The sequence below is a fragment of the Macadamia integrifolia genome, chromosome 8, assembly GCF_013358625.1.
Source record: "Macadamia integrifolia cultivar HAES 741 chromosome 8, SCU_Mint_v3, whole genome shotgun sequence".
NCBI classification, from domain to species: domain Eukaryota; kingdom Viridiplantae; phylum Streptophyta; class Magnoliopsida; order Proteales; family Proteaceae; genus Macadamia; species Macadamia integrifolia.
Window position 1 is genome coordinate 25,178,723 of NC_056564.1, and position 27,165 is coordinate 25,205,887.

The following is a 27,165-nucleotide window of genomic DNA, read 5'->3' on the forward strand; positions in this document are numbered from 1 at the left end:
TATATATATAGAGAGAGAGAGAGAGAGAGAGAGAGAGAGAGAGAGAGAGAGGACCCCTCTCCATAAGTGGATCAGCCAGCCTCACCTTACAGAAAACTAGGTAGTGTGAAGCGAAGCATTTGGCGTGTCTAGACGACATTTGGCCATGCATCTTCTTACTCCCTCACTTTACGTTTTCTGTTGGGTTCAGTCTCGAGTTATGACCCTTGACCATTCCAGGGAGAAGTGTGACTCACAAGTTATTGTCCCAGTATTGGCAGTGCATGGCCGAGAGGCCTTATTATCACCGGCCAAATGGTCATGTATCATAAATCAAAAGGAACCAAAGCCACTCTCCTCTACTTCTCTCCTGTCCTAGCCACTAATGTTTTATCTTCTTTAAATTCAAGTTTGCCAGGCACATCAAACTAGACACCCACCGGCCCCACCTATTCATCCCACTTCTAGCTCCCATCTTCCCAACCTCTTGACCTGATCGTTACTTTTCTTAATTACATGCTTTGCTCAAGAAGAACCAGACTTCTTCTCCAAGGTCCAAACCCTACTTGTAAGCCACGTCTTGCTTGAACCTTTATGTTTAATGGAGAGAGAGAGAGAGAGAGCTCCTTTTCCATCCAAATTAAATGTCAGTCCTCCATGCACAACCATCGAAAATCGAGATCCATAGCTGGTCTCACTGATTCTATCACAGTACTATTTATTGAAGACGAAATTGCAGTGCTCTAACTGCTCTTACATGATATATATAGACACAGAGTCATGCACGATTAGTCTGCTTTGCATGGGAATGAAGAAGCTAGCTAGCAAGCAAGCAAGGAACGCTAAGAAAGCAGTGAGAGTGAGGAGAGACCATGAGAGTGCTTTTGGCTATGGTGGAACTGCTTCTAATAACTATAAGTTTAACGGCCATAGTTACAGAAGCAAGAAGCAACCCACATCACAGAAGCCACCACCTAGGAGGAAATGCAGAAGAAGAGAAGATAAGAAGCAGCCACCACCACCACCACCACCACCACAGGAGCAGAAGCAGTAGTAGTAGTGGATGGAGATCGAGAAAGATAAGGAAGATTTGTGATCCGTTATATCAGTATCTCTTTGATAGTTGTGGCCAATGGCCTTTCCCTCGCTATCCTTCCCCTGACAACCCTTTCCTTACAACGCCGCCGCCTCCTCCTCCTATACCATGTTGTGTCATGCCTCCGCTGCCATCAATACCAGTTTTCTCACCTCCATCACCTCCTCCTCCAGAAATTCTGTTGCCAGCTCCTCCACTAGTACCTTCACCCCCTCCTCCAGTAATTCTGTTACCACCTCCTCCGCTAGTACCTTCACCCCCTCCTCCAGTGATTCTGTTACCACCTCCTCCGCTAGTACCTTCACCCCCTCCTCCAGTAATTCTGTTACCACCTCCTCCGCTAGTACCTTCACCCCCTCCTCCAGTAATTCTGTTACCACGCCCGCCACTAGTTCTTTCACCCCCACCACCACTACTATCACTTCTGCCACCGATAGTGGCTACTCCAACACTGCCGATCCTCCTTTCACCACCACCACCTATTGTGACAGAGGAACCGCTACTTCCTCCTCCACCATTCTTGCTTCTGCCACAACCTCCTGATTTTTCACTGCCGCCACCAGTAACCACACCGGAACAACCAGAACCTGTGTTTTCTCCGCCACTACTCTTGCTGCCTCCACCGCAGGAACCTGATGGCCCTCTTCTCCCACCACCACTTCTGCCATTTTCTCCTCCTCAACAGCCAGACACATTCACTCCGCCAATTGTGTGGTCACCTTCTGCACCCGTTGAGACACCTACGTTTCCTATCCCGGATCAGCCAGATCTTCATCCACCACCACCGGTGGTACCCGATATCCCACCGGAGCAGCCAGACCTTTATCCACCGCCACTGGTGGAACCGGAATTCCCACCGGAGCAGCCAGACCTTTATCCACCGCCACTGGTGGAACCGGATTTCCCACCGGAGCAGCCAGACCTTAATCTACCTCCACCGGTGGTACCGGATATCCCACCGGAGCAGCCAGACCTTTATCCACCGCCCCTGGTGGAACCGGATTTCCCACCGGAGCAGCCAGACCTTAATCTACCTCCACCGGTGGTACCGGATTTCCCACCGGAGCAGCCCGACCTTTATCCACCGCCAACGGTGGAACCGGATTTTCCACCGGAGCAGCCAGACCTTATTCTACCTCCACCAGTGGTACCGGATATCCCACCGGAACAGTCAGACCTTTATCTACCACCACCGGTGATACCAGATATCCCTCCAGAGCAGCCAGACCTTTCTCTACCGCCACCGGTTATACCAGATATCCCTCCGGAGCAACGCTTTTGAAGGTGAGCCTGTGCAGCCTCTGCCACCGATCGTTCCTTCATCTTAACTTACCACCATATATACAACTATTATCTGATTGATAAGAATCCATGAATCTCTGCTCATCATCCATCAGAGGCTCGGTTGGGCTGGAAATATAAGAGGTGGGTTCATGGGTTGTGACTTGTGATTGCCTTCTCCATCTCTTCTATTTTATGTAATCCTTACAATGTTTCATAACTTCGTTTTAGTTATTCGGACGACTTACATTTTGACTTTTTACAGTCAATAAGTCTAAAGGTTCACATAGTGTCATGCGATTTATTTATTTATTTATTTTAAGTTTAAGAACTTTGACCATAGATGACAAAGAAGACCGACAAAGAAGTCAACAAGAACCCAATATTACATTACTTGAAAAACAAAAAAAATAGTGTAAATCAAGCATCGATGCACTTAAGAGGTGTTATTAAGTAATCAACTCTCATACAGGTACTCCATTGAGCATTATAAATTACTTACGTGGGTCATAAAGTGAGTCCATTACACATATGTAATCAACTCAATTTCGTGTTTTTTTATTTTGAAGGAAAATAATAAGAAAAGGAAAATTGTACGTACAACTCCATTGAGTGATCTCTTTTGGTTGTGATTTTTAACATTAACTAAAAAGAAGGAAAGAAAGGAGAGAAGGTACTCTCTACATTGGGTTGCAGTGTGATGACATTATCTGTCTAGTGTATAAGGGAAAATTCTACTATTTTTCATATTTGTTACAAAGGATTTTGAGGAGAGAGTATTGTAAATTATTTTTCATATTTGTTACAAAGGATTTTGAGGAGAGAGTATTGTAAATTTTTGAATTCACCTTTGTTTGGTGAGTTGCTTTGTAATCCAAGAATGATCATTACTCTTAATGTTTAGGCTCTAGAATTGATGAGAAAGAATATTGTGTAATCCTATTATTAAATGTAGTGGACGAGGACCGGGGGTTTTTCCCTTTCACCTTGGAAGGAATTATTACGTTAAAATTGGCACTTTCTTTTGCAGTTGGATAGATTTGTTCCAATATAGGAAGAATTTTTTTTTTCCAACAGTGGTGATAAAATTTTGGATATATATAGATGAAAGTGCGGATGACAATGTAAGATATGGAAACATGCAAGCAAGTGGACAAGGTGGTGGTGGTAATATTGGTTTCGAGAATAATAGTGGGAGAGAAGGTGAGTAAGGTATGACAGGGGGAAGGGAAGAATAAAAGAATGGTGGAGGTGGTGTGGCTGCAGTGGCAATAGGGAGAGATTGAGTGGGAAGGACTGGGTAGATGTAGAAGTATGAGTTTGTAAATATTGTATTGGTCTAACATTTGGCATATTAGATAAAATCTCAATGGGATCCTATCCCTTTCCTCTTAGTCTAACCTATTCATGTAGCACTTTTAATATTAGTGATAGACTCTTTATTTATGGCCGTTGAATGATGATCTCCATCTCAGATGAGATCTCACATTAAGTTCAAAGGATGTTGATAAAAAGAATCTCTTCCCCACATTTTATTGGATTGAGAATTTTTTCTTTTTTTGGTTGGGGTGTTGGGAGTGTTGGATTTTGGATTCAATAGCTATTAAATCATTCCTTTATCATATTTGATTAAAAAAAGATATGATATTATCGAAGATTTTGTGATTGACCAAATTTAGTAAAGGATTTCTAACAAAATAAAAATTTGTCAAAAAAGGATTTCAGGCATTTTTTTTTTATTTAAGAGAAAGAAAAATTCCATTATATAGAAAGATTAGTTACATCCAATATAGTACCAGTTTTCAAAAATTACATTTTTTTGTGAAATAAATAAAGCAATATGCTTGAACAAAAACACAATGTTGTCAGATTGCTTATGACAAAAAGTGGTAAAATAGGGATTTATAATCATTAAAAAAAAAAAAAAAAAGGGTATACTGCTCATTGGCCATGAGAAGGTGTTGAAGTCCACCACCATGTTATACATCTTCTTCAGATCACTCCAAAATTCAGATGTCATCCAACCTTTCTCTTTGACTAGTTTAAGGCCATAGAGAAGACCTTGGGTTTTATGCTTCTTCCTATCATCATCTAATCTACACAAATTAAAAAAAAATCACTGCGGATAAAAATACCACATGCCCAACTTGAAATATTGTTAGAAGAGTTAGAAACTCCAGTGCATAATAAAATAGGGAAGTGTAGAAATGGCGATGACTATTAGCTCCTGGATGTAAAGCAAGTGTGCTCATTAGGTCCATTAGAGCAAATAGACTCATCTTTTTTATTTCTTGCCAACGACGGGTATTCAGGCCTTTGGTTTAACTAGTTTCGCGGGCTCATACTGACCCCACAACCGCATGGACCGGGTCATACCTGGGCTGAATTAGAACCATTCAACTTTCATTGAAAACAGTGAAGAGCACTAAACACCCCTATGTGAGTGGCCCAAGGTGTGCCTAGTAGGAGTTGAACTTAGGACGTCTGAATTTACGGCTCATGCTAAGTTCGTTGCTCAACAATTGCACTACCCCCTTGGGTTAGCAAATAGACATATCTAAATAAGAGATAAACATATATCTACAATCCAACAATCAATATTAGACATAAATAGATGGGGTTAGGTTTAGTATGAAGATTAACCATATGATTCCTATGAGACCATAAAAAATATGAAGTAATCATTAATATTCCAAAGAAGTTGTTATGATCATGTTTGAGAATCATAGAGGAAAAGAATAGCAAATTCAAATCCAAGATCGAATGACTAGTGAAGCATTCTATTTTCAACCCCAGTGGTCTTGCAACCCATAACCATTTGGAAAGTCACGTGAGAGAAAAACATGCCAAGTGATTTCCCTTTGAGTGTTACAGAACCCACAAGTAACGTCAATGTCCATCCATTTTCAATAGTGTCTACCATTAAGTAAAAGCCTTTAAAAGAAAATTTTATATTTCAAGTGGACGTTTAGTTTCCAGAAATATCTCCACCATTTAGAATAAAAGGAAGGGCGGGTGAACCTGTTAAATAGACCAATAGAGTTAACAACACTTTTATTTGCAATAAATTTAGCCGCAATTTTGGTGGTTAAGGGGTTTTGTTTGGAATAAGTACACCACCATCGATCACCAATAGGTGAGGGAGGCAAAGTAATTATTTTTCTAACTATTGAAAGAGGGAGAAAAAAAAAAAAAAGATTAATATTCCTTGAATTACCAATAAAAAAATCACTTACTCTTAGAAATGAGTCTTGTCGCACAAACTCAATGATTACAAAATTGGAAAGTGAAGAGATCCAGGGATCCTTCCAAAACAAAGTCTCTTGATCATTCCCAATTTTCCTTTCAAATTTTTTTTTAAAAGAGTAAAATGGTAGCAGTATTATTCTAAGTGAGAGATTCCCTTTTAGTCCAAACTGAGGGGTCAAAGAGAGATTTAGAGTGAAAATATTTAATTTTAGCACCTGAGCCCAGAAAATAAAGTTATTGGTGAGTAATCTCCATCTAAACTTGAGAAGGAGGGCTTTGTTTTGAGTAGCAGAATCTCGAAGACCAAGACCCCCATCCTACAAGATGAAGCTTTTGTTTAATCTCTCTCTCTCTCTCTCTCTCTCTCTAATTAGATTTTCTCTTCCTCTCCCCTCTTTATCGTCCTCTCCCTCCCTCTCCTATACTCTTTAAATGGTGGGGATAATGAGGTTTTTGTAAAAATCCTAAATGCTATTGGAGGTCTTGTGTTATCGGGAGCACTTGCTATGTGGGTAGGAATGACTGATCACAAAAGGGCTAAGATCATATAGAGACCTTACGCTTGTAAGATTATCACTGGTAACCAATAAACCAATTTTTGGATGATCACCCCGAACTAGTAGGACAATCCGTCTGTTTTTGTGCCTCTCCATGACAGATCTATTTTTTATGTGAAAACTTCGAAGATGCATGGTTCTGTGTGCTGGAACAGTATAGTAAACATTCTTCCCATCTTGAGGAAAATGATTCTCCTGAAAATAGGTAATGGTATAAAGCATTTTTTTTGGAATGAACCCTGGGTTCACAGTTTGCAGAATTCCATTTTGGGTACCATATCCTCCTCTTCTCCACCTTCCTCAATACTAATGAAGGTTTGTGACTTCATTGTAGAAAATCAATGGAATATTGGTCTTTGAAACTCTGTCACCTGTGACTTTAACTAACTCAATTCTCCAGATCCCCATATCCCTTGAATCAGATCGATGGTGGTTCCATCTTTCTAATGAGAGGTCTCCTACAACTAAAATAGCTATCAATTTTCTCAGTAACAGGTTCACTAACGAACTTTAATGAATGCTTAAAGAAGTGTTTTTTCCCTCTCCATGCTCTCAGTGGTGGCGCTAGTTTTTAGAAATCAATATCCACCCCAAGTTTAAGATCTTCTTCTGAAAAATTGCCCATAAAGGAATTCCTACCAAAAGCATTCTGATTAAAATAGGTGGAAATTGACCCTCCATATGGGTTTTATCACAAACAACACGAGTCATTGTGGCATGTTCTCATTGACTGCGACTTTTCTAGAAGAATGGCTGCTAGCCCTTTGGGTCTTCAAATGGATCTTTTTTCCTTTCTCATCTTTTGATTCTATGTATCTCTTTAACTCCAATGATATTCCCAGAAATAAACTCACAATTTTTTCTCTCCACTTTTCTGATTATCTGCTTTTGTATTTGAAAACATATAAACCAGATAACTTTTTGTTCTAACAAACCAAACCCATATGTCATCCGAAAAAAATGACGATTTTTGGATGCCTAATGATTTGGCTGAAAGGTATGTTGACAAGCAGGTGAGTACCATAGCTCCCCAATTATCCTTTTCTAATCCACATCCGAATTTGACGCTTGAGGTCATAGGAATTTCTAATCACATTAATAGAATATCTGGATGGGCTGCAGCTATATTACATAGGGGAAGTTGTTTCTTATCTAAGGCTAATTATTTGGCGACATAAGAAAATGGTAATGCTATGGTAAAAGGGCTACTTTTCGGGGTAAGGCCAGCATTTTTTGGCCTTGAATAACAATACTTTTGCGATTAAAAGTGGAATATTTAGACAATGCTATTTTTTGTTTAAAACCTAACAACAATCTTGTTTTGATTATTAAAATTGCCAAAGATGCAATGACTAGGTAAAGTACTTTTAACCATGTGAATTTTATCAGGTTGAAATCATCTGCAATTCCAATCTCGTACAATTCCGTGTAATACCATCTTCAAGCAGTGACACGTGTATTGATACCAATACAATGGTCCAAATCTGATACAACTAATAAAACATTAAATCAATGAAGAAGCATTTAAATCAGAATTAGACTATTATATTGGTATCAATATACGTGTCACCGCCTGAAGGTGGTATTACATAGAATTGTACGAAATCGAAATTGCAGTTTTTTTCCGGATTTTATCCCAAAGCAGGTTGGTACCGTTGGCAATTTGGAGGAAAAGCCCACTCATTTATATTTGAAATTCATTCTAAAGCTCAATAACGGATCTTTTTTTCTTTTGACGGGAAAAGCACAATAACGGGTCTCTGGTTTCTATTTGTCTTGCTCTCCACTTATTCCTTTTGTCATTAAATACCAAAATCCCCGAGCCTCCTCCCACTCAAATGATTTGATCCCTTCCCCCAAAATAACCACCATTCACCACTAACCCCTTAACGGCTTCTTCTACTTCCCCAGATAACTCCCTCGTCCCTCCCTCTCTCTCTCTCTCTCCGATCGATCGAAACCCTAACTTTATCTCTCTCTCTCTCTCTGAGTCGAGGAAATGGAGATTCAATGGGAAAATTTGCCAGAAGAGTGTTGGGAATTGGTGTTCGATCGCCTGGGACATAATCGACACTTAGAAGCACCATCGTTAGTCTGCAAACGGTTTCTTTCCATCTCTAATCTGCTTCGATCCAGTTTAACTGTATCCGATCCCACAGTTCTACTCCACGGGAGCACTTTGGGTCTCCTCCGAAGATTTCACCAGCTCAAGCGCATAGATCTCGTTGAATTCCATGGCGATTCGGATAGGCTTCTCCGGGAGGTTGCTCTCTCTGGATTGAACCTCGAAGTTCTAAATCTCTCCAAGCAGAAGCGACTTCCCGTCCAGGGCATGAAGGAATTGGGAGCCAAGGTGAAGACTTTGAGGGTTCTGATCTGCTCAAGATTGTGTTTCTTGCAGGACAGTGATCTCGTTGCAATCGCTGATTCGTTCCCGTCACTCGAGGAACTCGATATTAGTAATCCGGAACAGGATTTTGGTTCTTTCTCTGAACTGGATTATGCGGATGACTATGCGGTCTCAGGTTCATTTCCAGGTAGTATTTCCGATTCAGGGATTGCAAATTTGTCCTCGAAGCTTCAGCGGCTCTGTAGGATTAACGTCTCTGGAAATCATTTCATTTCGGATCGGTCCCTTTTCTCTCTTTCATCCAATTGTGCATTTCTGGAAGAAATTATGGCTCGTGATTGTAGTCTTATAAGCGAAATTGGCATTGCTTTGGCAATCCATCATAATCCTCAGTTGATTTCCCTGTCAGTAAATGGAAGCAAGATTTCTTCTGCTGCTGCTACTTCTTCTTCTTCCCTCACAATGGAAAGCTCTTTCATTTGTGCTAGAGCTTTGGGCACTCTTGATTTCTCCCTAATGATCATTTCAGACGATCTTCTCAATTCGATCATCCAAGCAGATCTTCCTTTACGCAGATTCGGATTATCCCGTTGCCGAGGATTCACATTTGCTGGAATATCTTCACTGTTGTGCAAATACAGTTCACTAAACTACTTAGACATAGAAGGAACAGCTTTCCTCACCGACCAGTCCATGTCGGAGTTATCCCACCATCTCCATGATGTAAACATCATAAACCTAAACTCCATCTCCAATCTTACAAATTCAACCTTCTTCTTGTTGGTGCAAACCTGTCCTCATCTAGAGGAAATCAGAATGGAGAATACAAGTCTAGGCAAAGAAGATGGCCCTTCAGACTTGAAGAAGAACTCCAAACTCCAAACCTTGAAATTGTCATGGAACAAGTGTCTGACCGATGAAACCCTCAAAGGGATATCAATGGTCTGCCCCAGTGTGAGATCACTTGACATAAGCCACTGTTGGAGCACTACAGGAGAAGGAATTGGGTACATTGGGATGAACTGCTGCGAGATTAAAATGTTAGAGCTGAGTGGGTGCAGCAGTATAAGTAACCTTGGGACAAGTTTCGGGTTTTCCAAACTGGAAGTCCTTCATGCTGCAGGATCAAGGTTCGACGATGAGGGGCTACGAATGATGGGGCATAGCAGTCGTTGGCTTCTACATTTGGACTTGGAAGGTTGTTTGGGAGTAACGGCAAAAGGGTTGAAGGAGGTAGTAACAAATTGCAAGGGACTGAAAGAGGTTAGCTTGAAGAAGTGTTGCAATGTTGGTTCTGATGTCATAGCTTGGATGGTATTCTCAAGGCCCTCTCTGAGGAACCTAATCCCACCATGTGATATTGTTTCCACTGAGAAGCAAAAGGATTTTTTCTTGCGGCATGGTTGTTGGGTTCATGACTGTTAGCTATTTTTATTGTACAAGAAATTTCCCTGTCCTTGATTTCTGAGATTGAAATTGTAATAATCCAATGTTTCATACTCTTTGTATTCTTTACTGACATATAGTCTCTGTTTGGCATGTGCTCTTGTGGTTTGTTATTTCTGTACTTCCAGCTTCAGGTTGTAACACATTTTCCTTCCTCATTAGATATACCATTGCCCTACCTGCTGTTGCCATACAATTACCACCTTTCTCTCACTAGATATACCATTGCCCTACCCACTGTTGGCCGATGCAAAAGATACCAGGCAGCATGTAAATCTCTCTCTCTCTAATGTGAGTTTTTTTGGGGACAGTTTTCTGTCTGAGAGTAACCACTGCACCACAGACACTGAGGACACGCAATGACTTGGCTCTGTCTAGGCACAAGGGCCGCTCTCGGACATAAAACACTTAACCCCATTTTTTATGGAATAAGAGATTGTAACTCCAATACTTAGAAACATGAAAAAGAGAGTTGTCTGATGGATGAGTGGGGTTGATGCCCTTGTGCACAATCTCATTGGCCCCACACTGGTTAGGTACCACGTGACTAGGCAGCAATTTGGGAAAATTACTTGATTACCCACTTATGGGTTTCCCTTTACAAAATTATCCACCAAAAGTTTCAGCTAACAAAAATACCCAAAATTAGGTTTTTCTTTACAAAATTACCCACTTAAAGTTTAAGTTAACAAAAATACCCAAAATTGAGTTTGAGTTTACAAAATTACCCATACAAAGTTTCAGTAATAAAAAAAATACATGATTATATGTGGAAGATGAAGACTCACTATTTTGGATAGTTTTGTAAACCCAAACTTGATTTTGGGTATTTTTGTTAATTGAAACTTTAGGTGGGTAGTTTTGTAAATCCAAACCCAATTTTGGGTATTTTTGTTAACCAAAACTTTTTATGGGTAATTTTGTTAACCAAAACTTTTTTTGGGTAATTTTGTAAAGGAAAACCCAAAAGTGGGTAATCATGTAATTTTCCCCAGCAATTTCTTGCCATAAAGAAAAGCATTGCCTTTTTTGTGAATGGATCAGGTTCACGTACAAGAATATTCTCATACGTCCCTGGTTCGTGAATTTAGAATCAATTAAATAAAGAGAGAAAATCGATCCTAAATCCATGGACCTGAGACGTTCTCGTACATTCTCGTATGTGAACCTGATCCACTCTCGCTTTTTTTTTTTTTAAATGACCTGCAAAAGAGTAGCAAGAATGCAAGATACTTAATAAGCCTTAAATGCTTGCGCATCCATGAACACTTGATCAAACATACGTGAGAATCTAACTGTGGGCACTAGTGGTGAGCATCTATTGTAATCAGTAATCAATGTAAATTCCCTCAACCCATTTTAGAATCGACCATGAAAATGCATTAGAACTTCACTTTCTACTATTCTTTCCTCCTTTTAGTGGAGAGGGGGAAAAAATCAATGAAACCTACCTCTTGCAACTAGATCTATGAGATTTTTTACTAAAAAACACTAAAAAAAATATGTGAAAATGCCTGCTTCATCTTCCTATTACACTTCTAGGGTTTGGCAGACAATTCCAATCTAATTTATATTGAAAATGAAAACCATGTGTCCAATTATGAGTTTTAAAACCCTCTTTGTGGCACCTCAAGGGTACTAGGAGAGGAACATGGGTCTTGAAAAGGACTCGGGGCCCAATAGCACTGCCCTCGTGTCAATGCTATAGTTAGAGTGCACCCCATACTCGTTGGAGAGGTGTGTTTGGCATGTAAAATAATTTCGGGATAACACAATACCAGTCTCCTAAGTGCTAGGTATATTGGGGATCTTGCACCCCAAGCCAAAAGGGGAAAGGGAGGGAGAGCCCATATGGTTAATGTTTGAGGGAGTGTACTTTGAATAATGTGTCATTCAAAGTAGTTTTATTATAAACGAAGTAATTCTACTCATGCGACTTGTTGCTACTAATATCATTACCAAACTCTCACACAGAGACATCACCTATCTTAACATTGATGTACTTAGCAATTTATAATTACTGAATTTTCTTTTCTTCTGATTAAAAAAAAAATTTAAAATGCCATTCCTTTTCCTATTTCTCAATAATGAGTTCACTCACCATTCACTCACCATTCAGCAATTGGGGGTATCCTTGTCATAGTCAGGTTTTACAAAATTATTCTGTAAACCAAAGTGGCAACAGAATTTCTCACTTGAGAAGTAGACTTGGGAAATAATCTCATTCAAGGTAGACTCAGCTTCTCAGCTTTTGGTCTGTAGTTCAGTTGCTAATGCAAGAATCATTATATTGATAATCTCGCAGTTACTAAAGTCTCTGTAAGTCACTCAATGTGGTAGTTTGCTAAGATTATGCCATCAGCCAATAGAGTTTGATTTAAAAAGGCAATTCACAAAGTTATGTCAATAAGCCATTGCCACAATCCATCACTCAAACAAATAAATGATGTTTCCTCAAAAAAAAAAAAATTAATTGTTAAAAAAATGGCATTGTCTCAAACACAAAGTACACTAACTCTAATGATGGTCTCCATAAACAAGTGATCAAAAGAATTTGCTCAATTCAAAACATTTAAACAATTCTAAATCAGAAACAAGAAGACCATGAATCTCAGCAATAATAATACATAAATCCTTCTTCTTAGTAACCAAATAGAGAGATCAAAGCCGATAATTCCAAAAACGAGCAACTGCCACTACCCATCTCCCAAGATGCAAGAAAAGAACAGTATCATGTAGCAATGAACTACTAAGGAATTAATCAAAATTGGACGAGTCTACCATAACCTTTCCAAAGTCTAAGAGAAGAGAATAGATTTGGATAGGTTGATAAGAAGTTCAAGGAGTACATGAGCTATGTTGTTCCATTTTATAGTTATATCCACTACTGTTGCAGAAGAATATCTCTTGAGGTGGGGAATTTCAATCTAGTTTCACTGAAGAAAACAGGTAATGCACAAACCAGAAGGAAGAAATGAAACCAACAGTGCCTGTGGCAAGCATGATTGCTATAACCATGAAGAGTGAGTAACCAAGATAAAGAGTAGAAGAGACAGCTCCACTCAGATTCCTGAGATCAAATACGAGATAGTTTATGGAATATAAGAAGATGTAGAGGGCCACAGAACCAGAGGCAAAGAAGGATTTCCACCACCACCTCCAGTCCTCCACACAGAGGTGCATGTAAGTCAAGACAAGGGATACTTCAGCGCAGACTATCACAAGAAGGGTCAGTACTATGAACAAGAATCCGAAAACATAGTAGACACGACCCATCCAAATGCTGGACAGTATGAAGAAGAGCTCAATAAAGAGGGTACCAAAAGGAAGAGTCCCTGCTCCAAGGACCAACAACCAAGATGGGTACTTTTGCGCTGGGACTTCACGGGGGATCTGATTGGTCCTAACAGGGTACTCAATGTGAGGTGCCTTAGACCCAAGGTACCCACCAAGAAGAGTAAGAGGAACAGAGATGCAAAACCAGAGCAAAATCAGAACAACAAAAATGGAGAAAGGAATTGCCCCCGTACTGTGGCTACCCCACAAAAGGAAATTCAAAGTGGTTAGTATCAGAAACGCGATACCAGGGAAGAAGCAGGCCGCCTTCCATGAGATTGAAATCCATCCCATGTTACTGTTACAACTGATTGTCCTCCAAAGCCGAACAGCAACATAACCCGCAGCAACTCCAAGGAACATGTAGAAGAATAGCATGCCAGTGAGAAGAGCTCCACGAGAAGCTGGGGACATGAAGCCGAGGGCAGCAAACAAGATTGTCACAACTGCCATTCCCAGGATCTGAACACCATCTCCAGCCATTATACAAAGGAGGGCCGGATTGCTTGGAGTCCTGAAGACATCTCCCACAACAAGCTTCCACCCTGATAGCTCCTCATTCATCTGGGCCTGCGCTTCCTTGTCTAGCTGCTCATAGCGAGTAAGGTCTCGCCGGACAGTCCTCAAGAATATTACAAGCACAATACCAGCAAGGAAGGTGATCACCATTAAAGAGTTGAGAATTGAGAACCAGTGGACCTTAGCTCCCTCCATTTTCAGGTATGCATCCCATCTCGATGGCCACTTGATATCACTCTCCACAAAGGTGACCTCATAGGAGAAAGCTAATGACTGACCTTGCTTGACGGCCATCGCCACAGTGGAGGGATCGCAACGGATAGGAGATGGGTATTTTTCGTACATCTTCAGTTTCTTTACCGCTCCCATATCATGCTGGAAACTGCAAGGAACCACCTCAAATCCCACAACCATGTAACCAGGCATATTTGATCCGGACTTCTCCATTGTAGGGATCACCTCACCAGCATCACCAGTGCTCATCATCCCGGCCATATTGCTTTCTTCGTATTTGTGAACCAGAACCGTGAACTTCAAATGGTTGAACACATAGTAAACGTCCTGAACCTTGATACCAACGGGGTAACCTGTCCATCTGATGAAGTAATTATCTTTCTTTGTGTAGCGAATTGCAGGGAGGTTGTCAAGGATCAGATTCACCTGATACATCTCGTCTATCCTCTTGGTCAAAACACTGAAATCATCGGCTGACAATTGACCGGTTTCGCAGAGAAAGATTTCGCTCTCGTTGGTGTAAGTCTTAAACCTGAGAGGCGAATTCTCGATCCTATCTCCCATGAGGAGTTCACCGAGGTTTTCTCTGCTGTCTTTCACGCCCTCTTGAGGTTTACAGAAGGGTAGACTGTAATAGCTGAAGGGCATCTCAGCATCAATGGAAGTAAGAGAATTCACCTTCACTGATAACTGCTCGCCAACTTCGTATTTATGAGGGTAACTACCCGGAAGATAAAACCCATCTCCGGATGGAAGAATCAAGCAGCAAAGAAATACCCAGATCCATAATTGACGGAAACAGCCCATCGTTCCCAGTATTTGCATAATTTTCTTCAGATCTGGAAGAGACCCAGACCAACAGATGTGTGGAGAAGGCCAATCGTGGGATCAATTTAGATCTACAGATAAAAACTTGAAATTATTTTCCTACGAGATGCAAACTCTAGAGCTAGTATCAATAACAGTAAGAGAGTTGTTATTGAGAAATATTTCTAAAGGAATGAACAAAAGCAACTGACCTTTCAAACTGACGGAGAATCAGAAGACTTACAGAAAGAAGCCGCTCCGATTTAGAGATTTCTGCGACTACGGAGATCGAAGAAGAGTCTGAAATCTGGCTCGAATCGAAGGAAGAAGAAGCCCTAAATAAGAAACCCCTAATGACTTAGGCAGTTATTCTCGCATTTGCGAATAAACTACTATATTAACATCTCTGATCTCTTCGAAGTCCGAAATGGCTATAAAAAAAGCATTTCCCACCGTCAGATCTGTATTCATATGACACAAGTACCCCTCTATTATCAATGTTATTACAATATCATTGTTATTAAATCGGCCCAGTTGTTGAACCAGCAGTGATTGGCTTTCCACTCAAACGGTTCAACTACTAGGCTACCTGTAATTGAAACAGAAAGGTTAAAATTCTCATGATCAGTGACCACCATATTGGACACTGCCAGTACCAAGACAGATTAGCTGATCTGGACCTTTCCTGATTGATATTTTCATTAATTTTGATCATTTCTTTTATCTACTATGGTCACCTATTTGCACAGTTTTTTTTTTTTTGGTAAAACACATACTTGTTCTTATTTACACATGCATACGACAGGATTTGATTTCACAAGTTCTCCTCTCAACTTCGACTCTTTAAGTCGAAACTATCACCACTAAATTAAGCTGGTGGTTATAGGATATCTATTATACTCCTACAATGAGCTTTTCCACGTTCATTATGAATAAACTATTTTTCTATTAAGAAAAATTGGGGGAGGGGAGGAGTTACCTGTTAGCCTCACGCATATAAAAAATTATATTACTTTGGCATGAAAATGGCAACATGGATAATGCTTATTATCAATGGTGAAACCATGAAAGTATTTAATTTCCGTCAACTGTGTAGAAAGATTCCCTCTCCACAAGTGATTGGATCCTTGGGTCATCAGTATGGTCTGTAGATTTTTAAGGTTGAAACTATCCTTCCTTTCGTTCATCTGACATACCGATGTTGATGACGAAAAAAATAGGCAAGGAGAACTTGATCCTTCAACCATTTGGTTGGAGGATTTCATATGCAGATAAAAGGCAATGAGCTTACAAGTATTAGGGTAGGTTAGATGGGATGACTACTTTAAGAACACATCCAAATTATCAAAATATAAATCAATTGGAGCTCACAGTAGAGGAGAGCGTAGAGATGTGGGCACCGTGACTAGCCAGAGAAGGAGCATGTGCAAAGATTTCTTTAAAAGTGAATCTACAAGATTTCCTCTTCTAATCAAGTTCAACAAGAATACTTTTAAGGGTAAATAAATGACGGTGAAGCAAACTCTTTGACTACTCACGGTGATGCGAATTAGGCTAAACATGTCAAGCTTGGTAAATAGGCTCTAATGAGCTATAAGCATGTTACACACGAGCTTTAAACATGTTGAGCTATTAATTATTCGGTCTTGGTGGGGCACCATAGTACCCTTGCACCAGGAATGATCGATTATAATCGAGCCAAGCTAGAGCTCAAAATATTTATTAATCGTGTCAGGCTGGTTCAAGCTTTAAACGGTCATGCCCAAAGGGCTAGACCTGAAATTGATACTCCTACACACACCCACATAAGCATATGTACACCCATTCGCAACTAATAAGTGGCGAAGTCTACTTGATTGTGCACATCCACTCTGCAAACATTCACAACACTTCCAATAGAATAGATAATTACACATATATCCACAACACATTATATAAATGGTCCTGCAAATTACTTACATCCACAAAGCCTTATTAGGTCTTGACTGATGTCAATATGTTATTAATTTGGGATCGACTATATTCGAATCAGACAATATTACTCTTATTTTTCATAAAAATTAGATTTTTTGATATTTTACCCATGATATTGATATGATACCTGATCCCAAAATCGGCCAGATATCAAATTCGGTTTTAACAAATACTGATATGATACGGCTGATACAGTCAATCCGATACCAAGACCTAAAACCATGTTCATCCCTATGATCTTTAAAAGGAAAAAAAAAAAAATTGCAGCTAGAACAACTCCCATTTGAACCATCACTTGAGTCGTGTACAAAAACTTGCAATGCAGAAATATCCTAAATTCCTAACCATGTAAATCAAAGAGGTCAACATAAAAGCAAATAAAATTGGGTGAAACATCAAAGAACACATATGGACGTTTTTTTTATAATAAAACATCAAAAGAAAACAGAATTAATGTTGTTGTAAAGCAGGTTGGCGATGAGGTTGTGAGCTAAGGGTGGCGTTTGTATTTTTATATCGTCAGAAAGAACGAAGAGGCAAAAGATTTTGAGATAAAAACGAGGAGACATTCATTTAGACAAATACGCAGAAAGCTTTGATTATACAATATCACTCAAATAGGAACAACAATACCAATAAATGATATAGTACATCAATAAGATCATAAATAACACAAGACAGACTGGGAAGCCATGAGAGAGCATCTTTTACCCTCCACAGCTACGCATCTCCTGATCAATAAAGCCACAAAATAAGCAAAAAGTAGGGAGTTGGTGTAAACAAATACAAATTCTATCCAAATCAGGTCAAGGACATCTTGTTTAAGGTGCACCCTCGTCGGAAAGAGACATCAATGATACACTTAGGTCTCACAAAACAAATACAAATTAAATAGGCAACATGATTTAAAGAAACAAAAGTGCAGATTCAGGCAGCAGTTGAGATGAAACCAGAACAACAGAAAAAAAGGCCAAGACGATGAGGGATCTTGACCTCAAGCCTTGCAAGACCATCAAACAAACCGAATAAAATAGAAGAGGCAAAACAAAACAAAACAAAAAAAAGGAACAAGATATGCACCAGGTCTCAGACCATGGCTGCGCTATAGAGCAGAGGAAGAATAGAGAAGTAATGAAGACTTAACAAAGAAATCGAAATAGATAAGGGTGCTTTAAGAAAACCAAAAGCACCTCATACCAAAAATACCATGTCAATCGACAAATAACACACGCAGGTATGCCATATCAGATGGGCAAAAACATGTAACAAAGTAAATAATATATTGTAGAGGTATGTGGGGCAGAATTCACATTAAGGGGAAGGGAATCCTATAGAAGCATAAAGCCAAAAGAAAATGAAAGAAAAATGAGCAAATCGAGCAAGCCTGTAGAGGACCGAGAAGAAACAAACAAACACAGAGAGAACAAAATGATCAAAGCAAACCAATAACTGAGCAAAGAAAAAGAATATTCACCATCAGGGGAAAAAAAAACACAAACGTAATGCAGTAAAACTGATCGAGGGAGAGTCAATCATAGCCAACACACACCACAAAGGGACAAGAAATAACGACAGCAAAGCAAAACAAACAGAGCAGGGAGCTCTAAGTTATTGAACAGGCCAAATGACAAATAGAAACCAGATATGCCATAAAGAAGCAAGGAGAAAAAGAAACAAAAAAGATAATAGGAAACAGAAATTATGTTGCAAACAAACAATGAGTACTAAGACCACAAAGGAGAAACAAAACAAGGCAGAATTGAAGCTAGGTAAAACGTGTCTTAATAGAACCTACACAAAGAAATAGAAAAGGAAACCAGAAGATCCACAATAAGCAAACTAATCAAGCTATAAAATCAAGAAACAAAAACCTAGATCTAAGGCAAGCAACCCACATACAGTAAAGAAAGTAAAGAAAACCTAATTCTATGCGAGAGATGGGAACAGTAGAGAAAGGAAAGAAGAAATGTTTAAAGACAATTGGAGCAAATTAAACAAGAAACAAACCTAGATCTGGGGCAAGAAGCAAACTACATGAATAAACATAACAAACCCTAGATCTGTGCTATGAGTCATATAATAGCAAAGAAAGAAAGAAAGTAAAACTGATCAGAGAAAACACAAAGTGAAATGATAGCAGCAAAACCTAGATCTGGAGCAAGGAAGTGAAACTAAGCTTCAAGTAGAATAGATCCTTAGATTTTTGCTAAAGACTTTACAACAATCCAAGAAAACAAAAGAAACGGACAAAATGTAAAACCAAAGCTAAAGCAAAGAAAAAAAAACCATAGATTTGAAGCAAGGAAGTGAAACTATGCTGCTAGAAATAATAGATCCATAGATTTATGCTAAAAGACGAATAATAATCAAGAAAAAAAACAAAAAAGAAAAAGCAAACAAAGAAAACCCTATATCTGAAGCAAGGAGATGAAAACTATGGTTATAAAACTCTAGATCTATGCTAAGGAAAATAAAGATGAAAGAGAGCAAATCGGAGAGAACTCAGACATATCAAAACAAGGAAAGAAGAAGCAAGAATCAAGAAACTATGCTAAGTAGAAACTAAAGAAGGATTTTAGAAAACACCCGAGAAGCTCCACCCATGGACAAGCAACAAGCAAGGTTTAAGATCTCGCTCTCGCCCCCCATCTCGCTGATCCAAAAAAGAAAGATCTAGCGAGATCTAGCCGAGATCATGTATTTTTTTCCCGGTCGACTCGATGATTGGTCACGGTGGCCATATGGTCTTTGTAACCCTGAAACTTGGTATTTACACTATTTTAGGCCATCTAAACACAATGGAAACATCAGCTTTTTAAAAATCAAACCTTAAATGGTACTTTGACTTCGTACCCTATGTAAGTAGTCTCCGACTCTTCGGACCCTAGGTCAATATGCTTTATTCCACAATCCACATTCCACAATTCACATTCCATAATTAACACATGACACAACATAATCATAAGAATGTAAAAGACATCATAGATAATTACTTAATTGTTTAACAATTAACATTGATGACTGATGAGTCACATTCAAATACAGTGAAAATTAAAGTAACTCCAAAAGTGGATGAAGAGGTAATATTCTTTACTCTTTAAGCATCAATGAGTGTAGGAATGGAGATCCTCAAGCAAAAGCACCAAAACCCTTACTCCTTGTGTTTTTTATTCAAAGAGTTAGAGAGAGAGAGAGAGGCGAGATATTGACGAGATAGAGGCAAAATCTCGAGATCTCAGTCGAGTTTTTTGTACAATTATAACCCACCATACATCTCGTCTCGCCTTTTTGAAAAAGAGAGATATAAGTGAAATCTCGCCGAGATCTTAAACCATGGTAGCAAGTCATACCTGAAGATGCAAGAAAGGAACCAGTAAACCGATCGGAGTAGAAACACCCAAGAGCCTTACAGGAGAGCAAGCTTCAGAGGTCCACCACTCACCTTTCATGAGAGGGAGATCTCCCAAAAATAAAAATAAAAAATAAAAAATAAACCTGAAGAAAATGAATTCTGTAATGGAGAAGACACCCTAAAGAGAGCTTAAATGGGAAAAGAAACCCTCAGAGAACCTCGAGCGAAGAGATAGACTATCAAAATGCCACAAAACTCTCAGGAAGCATCTCCCACACGCTACTGAGAAAAAATAAAAAATGAAGGCCAAACATGAAACCAAGGCAGTTCAAAAGAACAAGATTCACAGAATTGGTAGGAACTGGAATCAAATGCCAGCGATTCCTATTTAAACCGAATGATTCATCCGATTACATGACTTCCTTCCAAGACCGCAATCTGCCAAAGCCACAAACCGACCTAAGATTTTAGCGGATATCAGACACTGAAAGTTTTCAGCATTCATTTAGAGTCCACTGGATGTGACAATAAAACATGGTAAGTGATCGTTCAGCCCCAGTAGTCAATCTCTCTTAGGTCTGAGGCTATTACCTGCAACAAATAGAAAGATCAGTCTAGAGATGATTCCATCCACGCATTTAAGTATGAACCATGGTCGTTCACTACCTCAGCACCTACATCTGTGATTAAGGATGGAGCCTGTCCTACAATAGTTCAACTTTCACTACTAAGCCTCAGGGATTGCCCAAATCGTCTCCGGAACAGCTCTGTAGTATGTATCACTCTGGATCAAGTCTGATTTACACAAACTCGAAGTTGCAGTCAACTATGTCAACAAGTTGGACCTTGGAAGTTTATTCCCCATAATACTGAAAGGAACTGATAAATCCGATTTGTACAATGTTTGTGTAGTGAAGCATGCATTGGACTGCTCAGAGACTCAAAAACGATTTTTACTTCTTTTTCTTTTCTTTTTTTTTTTTTTTTTTGTGGGGGTGGGGGGGTGTGGTTGGGGCTGGAGGGGCATGTGAAAAAGGATAGGGAGCATTAGATAAACTACCAGTGCAGTGGGTGAGTGAATGCATATCACAAGAAGGGGAGTACAGAGCAATGGAAAGTGAAGGCAAGACTCAACCAGGTTACAGCAAGCACCTTCTTCAATCCCAACCATATGGAAGAAAATAAGATTGTATATTAAATAAATAAACCAAGATTTTTTAAAGAAAAAGCAAAATGACCATTAAACCATCTGACCAAGTGGTAGGCATTGAGTATAAATCCCATACATTGTCCTGAGTTCAGAAGTGAGAATGAATTGAAATAATCAAATTTTCAAGGAAGAGCCATCTGGTGAAAGACCACTCATGCAGGCTTTGGATACATTAGGTCTGCAAAATAATGCAGAGTTATCCTGCTATAGATGATACTACAGGTTTAGTAGCTTAAGCAGAGAGTTATCCTGCAATGCATAATCCTACAGGCTTAGTAGCTTAATCAGATTACGATACGTGCAAGTAATGTGCAATCACTGGTTACTCAAACAGTTAAATGTGAACGAACATCACCATAACCCATCATCATCTGCACCTAACAAAGGTGTTTTCTCACAAAACATGTAAGGATGTTGCAGAAACAGAAGCTTGGCCTTAAAATTAGAACACCGACTATGTCGACATAGAATATGGAGTAAAAAATGAAAGTGCTTAAATAAAATATTTAGACAATTCTGAATTGGAACAAAAAAACCATAATCCCTGCGTTATAATTCATACAGAAACACTTCTCCTCAATTAACCAATTACAGATTATATTTAAAAAAAAAAAAAATGATACCACAACTACGAGCAACTGCTACTACCTATCTCTCAAGACGCAGAAAAGAACAGTCCATGCAGCAATTACCTACTCAATAATTGATCAAAACTGGATGAGGTTATTATTACCTTTGCCAAGTTTACAGACAAAATGAACACAGGACAGGTGGATAAGAACTTCAAGGTATATGCAAGTTGTGGTCTTCAACTTTCCAGTGTATTGCGGCAAATATTTTGGGAGAAACATCTCTTGGGGTGGGAAAGCTCAATCTAATTTCACAGAAGAGAACAGGTAATGCACAAACCAGAAGGAAGAAAGGAACCCAACTGTGCCCGTAGCGAACATAATCGCTACAACCATGAAGAGTGAATAACCAAGGTAAAGAGTAGCTGAGATAGGGCCACTCAGACTTTTGAGATCAAATATGAGATAGTTAATGGAGTACAAGAAAATGTAGATGGCAACTGAACCGGAAGCAAAGAAGGATTTCCACCACCATCTCCAGTCCTCCACACAGAGGTGCATGTAAGTGAGCACTAGGGACACTTCAGCACAGACTACAACAAGAAGTATCATAACGATGAACAAGAATCCGAAAACATAGTAAACACGACCCATCCAAATGCTGGACATTATGAAGAAGAGCTCAATGAAGAGAGTTCCAAAAGGAAGAGTCCCAGCTCCAAGGACCAACAACCAAGATGGGTATTTCTGAGTTGGGATTTCACGGGGGATCTGATTGGTCCTAACTGGGTACTCAATGTGAGGTGCCTTAGCTCCGAGGTAACCACCCACAAGAGTAAGAGGCACAGATATGCAGAACCAGAGCAAAATCAGAATAACAAACAGTGAAAAGGGAATTGCTCCAGTACTGTGGCTACCCCACAAAAGGAAATTCAAAGTGGTTAATATCAGAAAGGCAATACCAGGGAATAAGCAAGCAGCCTTAAATGAGATTGAAACCCATCCCTTGTAATCACCACATCCAATCGTCCTCCAAAGTCGCACAGAAACATAGCCAGCTGCAATCCCAAGGATCAGATAGAAGAACAGCATACCCGTAATAAGAGTGCCACGAGAAGCTGGAGACATGAATCCCAGGGCGGCAAACAAGATTGTCACAACTGCCATTCCAAGAATCTGAATCCCATCTCCAACCATTATACAGAGAAGTGCCGGATTGTTTGGAGCTCTGAAGACATCTCCCACAACAAGCTTCCACCCAGAAAGTTCCTCGTTCATCTGTGCCTGAGCTTCCTTGTCGAGCTCCTCATAGCGAGCGAGATCTCTTCGAACAGTCCTCAAGAAGATCACGAGCACAATACCAGCAAGGAAAGTGATCACCGTCAGAGAATTGAGAATCGAGAACCAGTGGACCTTGGAGCCCTCCATCTTCAGATATGCATCCCATCTCGAAGGCCACTTGATATCGCTCTCCACAAAGGAGACATCGTAGGAGAAGACCATCGGTTGACCTTGCTTAACGGGCATTGCAACGCTGGTAGGATCACATCGAATAGGTGATGGGTATTTCTCGTACATCTTCATCTTTTTCACTGAGTTCGCATTGTGCTGGAAACTGCAGGGAACCACCTCGAACCCGACAACCATGTAACCGGGCATATCTGATCCAGACTTCTCGATCGTAGGGATCATCTCTGCAGCATCGCCAGTCCCCATAACTCTAGCCACATTGGTCTCCTCATACTTGTGAATCAGAACAGTGAACTTCAAATGATTGAACACATAGTATACATCTTGAACCTTGATCCCAACAGGGTAACCAGTCCATCGGTGGAAGTAACCTTCTTTCTGCGTATACCGAATAGCAGGAAGGTTGTCTAGGATCAGATTTACTTGATACATTTCGTCGATCCTTTCCGTCAAAAGCTTGAAGTCCTCAGCAGATAAGGAATTGGTTTGGCAAAGAAAGGTCTCGGTCTCATTGGTATACATCTTAAACCTGTAAGGCGAATTTTCGATCCTATCTCCCATGAGAAGCTCGCCGAGGTTTTCCGCACTGTCCTTCACGCCCTCAACAGGCTTGCAGAATGGGAGACTATAATAGCTGAAGGGTATCTCCGTTTCGATCGAAGTAAGGGAATTCACTTTCACTGATAACTGATCCCCAACACCGTATTTGTGAGGGTAACTACCCGGAAGATAAAACCCATCTCCGGATTGAAGAATCAAGTAGGAAAACAAAACCCAGACCCAAAATTGATGGAAACAGCGCGTCCTCCCTTGTCTTTGCATGGTTTTCGTCCGATCTGGAACGAACCCAGATCAAGAAATGGATGGAGAATCCAAAACTTTGAAACTAATTTAGATCTAGAAAAATTCCAATTAGTATTTATTCAATGGGATACAAATCTAATCTAGCCTCAATAACAGTAACAATTAGAATGAGTTCTTGAAGATAGTTTCTACGGAAAAGAAATAAGCAACTGACCTTTTAAAGAAAGGAAGAAATTAAACAGAGAGAGAATAATTTTTTTCCGTTTCAGAGATTTCTGCAACAATGGAAACCGGCGAAGCGTCTGAAACCTGAGCTTGAATCGAAGGAAGACGAGTCAAACGAAGTTATCATCAGTTCCGCGTTTCCGCTTTGCCTCCAGACCAAAATAGTCCGTTATCACAACTTTCTTATTCTCCTTTTGAAATGACCATAATAGACCTTTCTCAGAGTTGGATTCACAGTTTTTATGACAAGACTACCCCTACATTTTCCGTCTCATCACCAATTAGTACCAGTTTTTGGGCATTTCGTAAGACCGTGAAGGAAACCGGTTTTTTTGGACCATTAGACCGAAATCAACCACACAGGCTAACCCAGGCCCAATATGAAAACTGAATCGAACCAGTTGCCACTCTAGAGTCTAGACATGGTACTTATGCCCAAACATAGTTGGGGCGAAATGACTATCCTACTTCTAATGAAAGTTAGAAATTTCACCTCTGTCAATGCTTTTACTAATGTTTTTATTGATTCATGCACTAATATAGGGATTATATTGATTTTTAGGAGACTCTCTCGGTCTCTCCTTATTTTTATTTTATTTATTTTGAGAAAGGTAGGGACCCAAGGAGAGTTCATCCCATGACGTCAATTGTGAGGTATTGGCCCTTTAGGGTTATTTCTTTTTGTTTTTCGTTACATTTTTCATTCTATTTGTAAGAATGGAGTACTTTCCAATCTTAATTCTCTCGACTTGTAACACTTAAAAAAGACAAATTCCAAAGAGAGTAAGAATATCCAAAACGATGATAAAATGGTACCCTTTTATGGCATTGACAAGACTTGACATGGAAAAGTAAGATGGACCATGTGGATCAATTTGGTTGCAATATCAGCTCCTACATTTTAGAGTTAGGACCACAAAATGGGCCAAATTTGGATCAAATACATCAATATGTGACCCTGTAATTAACATAATTACTATCTAATTCTAGATTCAATTTGATATTCAATATTTATTTCACATAAATATTGGAATTTTAGTAAATTTGGCCTTGTGGCCCATTTGCTGGTCCTTGTTTGCTCCAATGTGGGTCTTGCCCTCGCAAAAGTACTAGAATTTGAATATAATAACTTTTAGTTACTCTCGTGAGGAAAATGATTTTTTTTTTTTTTTTTTTTTTTTAATCTTCGGACGAGAGAGTCTCTTCCCTTCTTATATTATACAGGGTAACAATAAAAAAAAAAAGGGTTGTTTCCATGTTATGAAAATATCAAGTAGGGGACAAGATTTCTCATGTTCCTATTATGGGGAGGAATTTGCAAACCACATCAAAGATTGTCCAAAGAAAAATACATGGGAACCACATAGTCATAGTAAGAGAGAGAAAATAGTATAATTTTTTGTAAGAAGAAACTACCTGTCCCATTTAGTAATTACAAGATAATACATGTAAAGTATGGGACGCAGGGTTCATGACTAGCCCTGGAACTCTATTCATCAATCATACCCTAAGTAATTACAGTAGTAGTAGTAGTTTATCTATGGCACTATGTTTGATGAACATATAATTTACTTCACCATTTAACCATGGCTAAGGATCTAGACTAATCTTAAATGTCCACATCATTATGAGGTTGAGAAAAATGTGAGAAAATTTGTATGGAAGTACTTCCATAAAAGCTCAGAGAACAAAAAAAACAAACAAACAACAAACAAACAAAGAATTGCAAATCTACATGGTAAGCCATTAGTTGCTACGAAACAAGTGGCATATCTTGGATATCTCCAGTTTATGCTTGCCAATTATCAATCCAAGTGGTCAAAAAATTGCAAAACATGGTGGAACTAATTTAATTGAGTGGAAACATGGCCCTTCAAAAATATAAATTGTTAAATAGTAAAATTTATATTTTACATCTAATTATTTAGAATAATATAAAGAGAAAACATCTGGCAATAGATCCTTTTTTCCTTGATGTGAGGCATATCAATCACAAAATGTAAACAAAGCTTAAGTATTTGTTACCTTCAAACTCACAAGTACAAGCTCTCCTTGAACTCTTAGCTCTTCCACAAAGCTTTTGCGTGCCAAGGAATATGTCCTATGTACTATGCCGATTGCTCACCTAAAACACTCTAAATTTTTTGGGTTTCCTCAACCCCCCCCCCCCCTTCTCTCCCCCCTCTCTCCCCCACACATATATTGATGAATGAAAAATGAATAATCAATTTCCTTGGCTAGAGATGAATGAAAAATAGTAATCGATTCTCTTGCTTAACAATATGGCCTAATTGGATATGATTTCAATGACATTGAAAGCATATCATATAAGCCCATGAGATATTATCTTTTAGGCATGATATCAATCTCATTGAAATCATAGCATATAGGGTAGTCAATCAAATCCACATTCCTTAGCTAGCAAATATCCTACCTAGATGAAATGATACACTACTAAGATAATTGTAAGAAAAGAAATCCCAAGGTAGTAGTTAATTACGAACTGATCCCTCTATATTATAATATCACATAATAGACTAATGTGTGTATTTAATTATTATCTGACCACAATCCATCGAAATTTTTGTTTAGAGAATTTGTAATTATGATTGGACCAATAAAGCAATTTAAAAAATAATAATAATAAAATAATTATTAAGATTAAAAACCTTTGCAAAATATTTATGAAATTCTCATCGGATCCGAA

The 27,165-nt window shown here is 39.2% G+C and overlaps 4 protein-coding genes across 7 annotated transcripts; 2 read left to right on the plus strand and 2 right to left on the minus strand.

Moving 5' to 3' along the window:
* The first annotated feature begins 752 nt into the window (after window positions 1–752).
* On the plus strand, window positions 753–2,635 carry LOC122087451 (extensin-1-like). The gene has a single exon (XM_042656598.1). It carries the CDS (start codon window positions 852–854, stop codon window positions 2,355–2,357), a length of 1,506 nt encoding a protein of 501 aa, XP_042512532.1. The 5' UTR covers window positions 753–851; the 3' UTR covers window positions 2,358–2,635.
* A 5,344-nt stretch (window positions 2,636–7,979) lies between these two features.
* LOC122085849 (SCF E3 ubiquitin ligase complex F-box protein pof2-like) lies at window positions 7,980–10,051 on the plus strand. The gene has a single exon (XM_042654445.1). It carries the CDS (start codon window positions 8,162–8,164, stop codon window positions 9,935–9,937), a length of 1,776 nt encoding a protein of 591 aa, XP_042510379.1. The 5' UTR covers window positions 7,980–8,161; the 3' UTR covers window positions 9,938–10,051.
* Window positions 10,052–12,407: 2,356 nt separating this feature from the next.
* Window positions 12,408–15,253, minus strand: LOC122087230 (transmembrane 9 superfamily member 11-like). 2 transcript variants are annotated; one of them, XM_042656292.1, is made up of 2 exons: window positions 15,099–15,253; window positions 12,408–14,946 (listed from the first exon to the last, which is right to left on the minus strand). In XM_042656292.1, the coding sequence occupies exon 2, from the start codon at window positions 14,870–14,872 to the stop codon at window positions 12,881–12,883; it is 1,992 nt and encodes a 663-aa protein (XP_042512226.1). In that variant the 5' UTR covers window positions 14,873–14,946; window positions 15,099–15,253; the 3' UTR covers window positions 12,408–12,880. The 2 variants fall into 2 exon arrangements, with proteins under 2 accessions (XP_042512226.1, XP_042512225.1); XM_042656291.1 differs by having other exon boundaries at window positions 15,067–15,237.
* A 6,609-nt stretch (window positions 15,254–21,862) lies between these two features.
* Window positions 21,863–24,623, minus strand: LOC122087330 (transmembrane 9 superfamily member 11-like). 3 transcript variants are annotated; one of them, XM_042656416.1, is made up of 2 exons: window positions 24,448–24,623; window positions 21,863–24,265 (listed from the first exon to the last, which is right to left on the minus strand). In XM_042656416.1, exon 2 carries the CDS (start codon window positions 24,249–24,251, stop codon window positions 22,260–22,262), a length of 1,992 nt encoding a protein of 663 aa, XP_042512350.1. In that variant the 5' UTR covers window positions 24,252–24,265; window positions 24,448–24,623; the 3' UTR covers window positions 21,863–22,259. The 3 variants fall into 3 exon arrangements, with proteins under 3 accessions (XP_042512350.1, XP_042512348.1, XP_042512349.1); XM_042656414.1 differs by having other exon boundaries at window positions 21,863–24,315; XM_042656415.1 differs by having other exon boundaries at window positions 21,863–24,326.
* Between the last annotated feature and the right edge of the window lie 2,542 nt (window positions 24,624–27,165).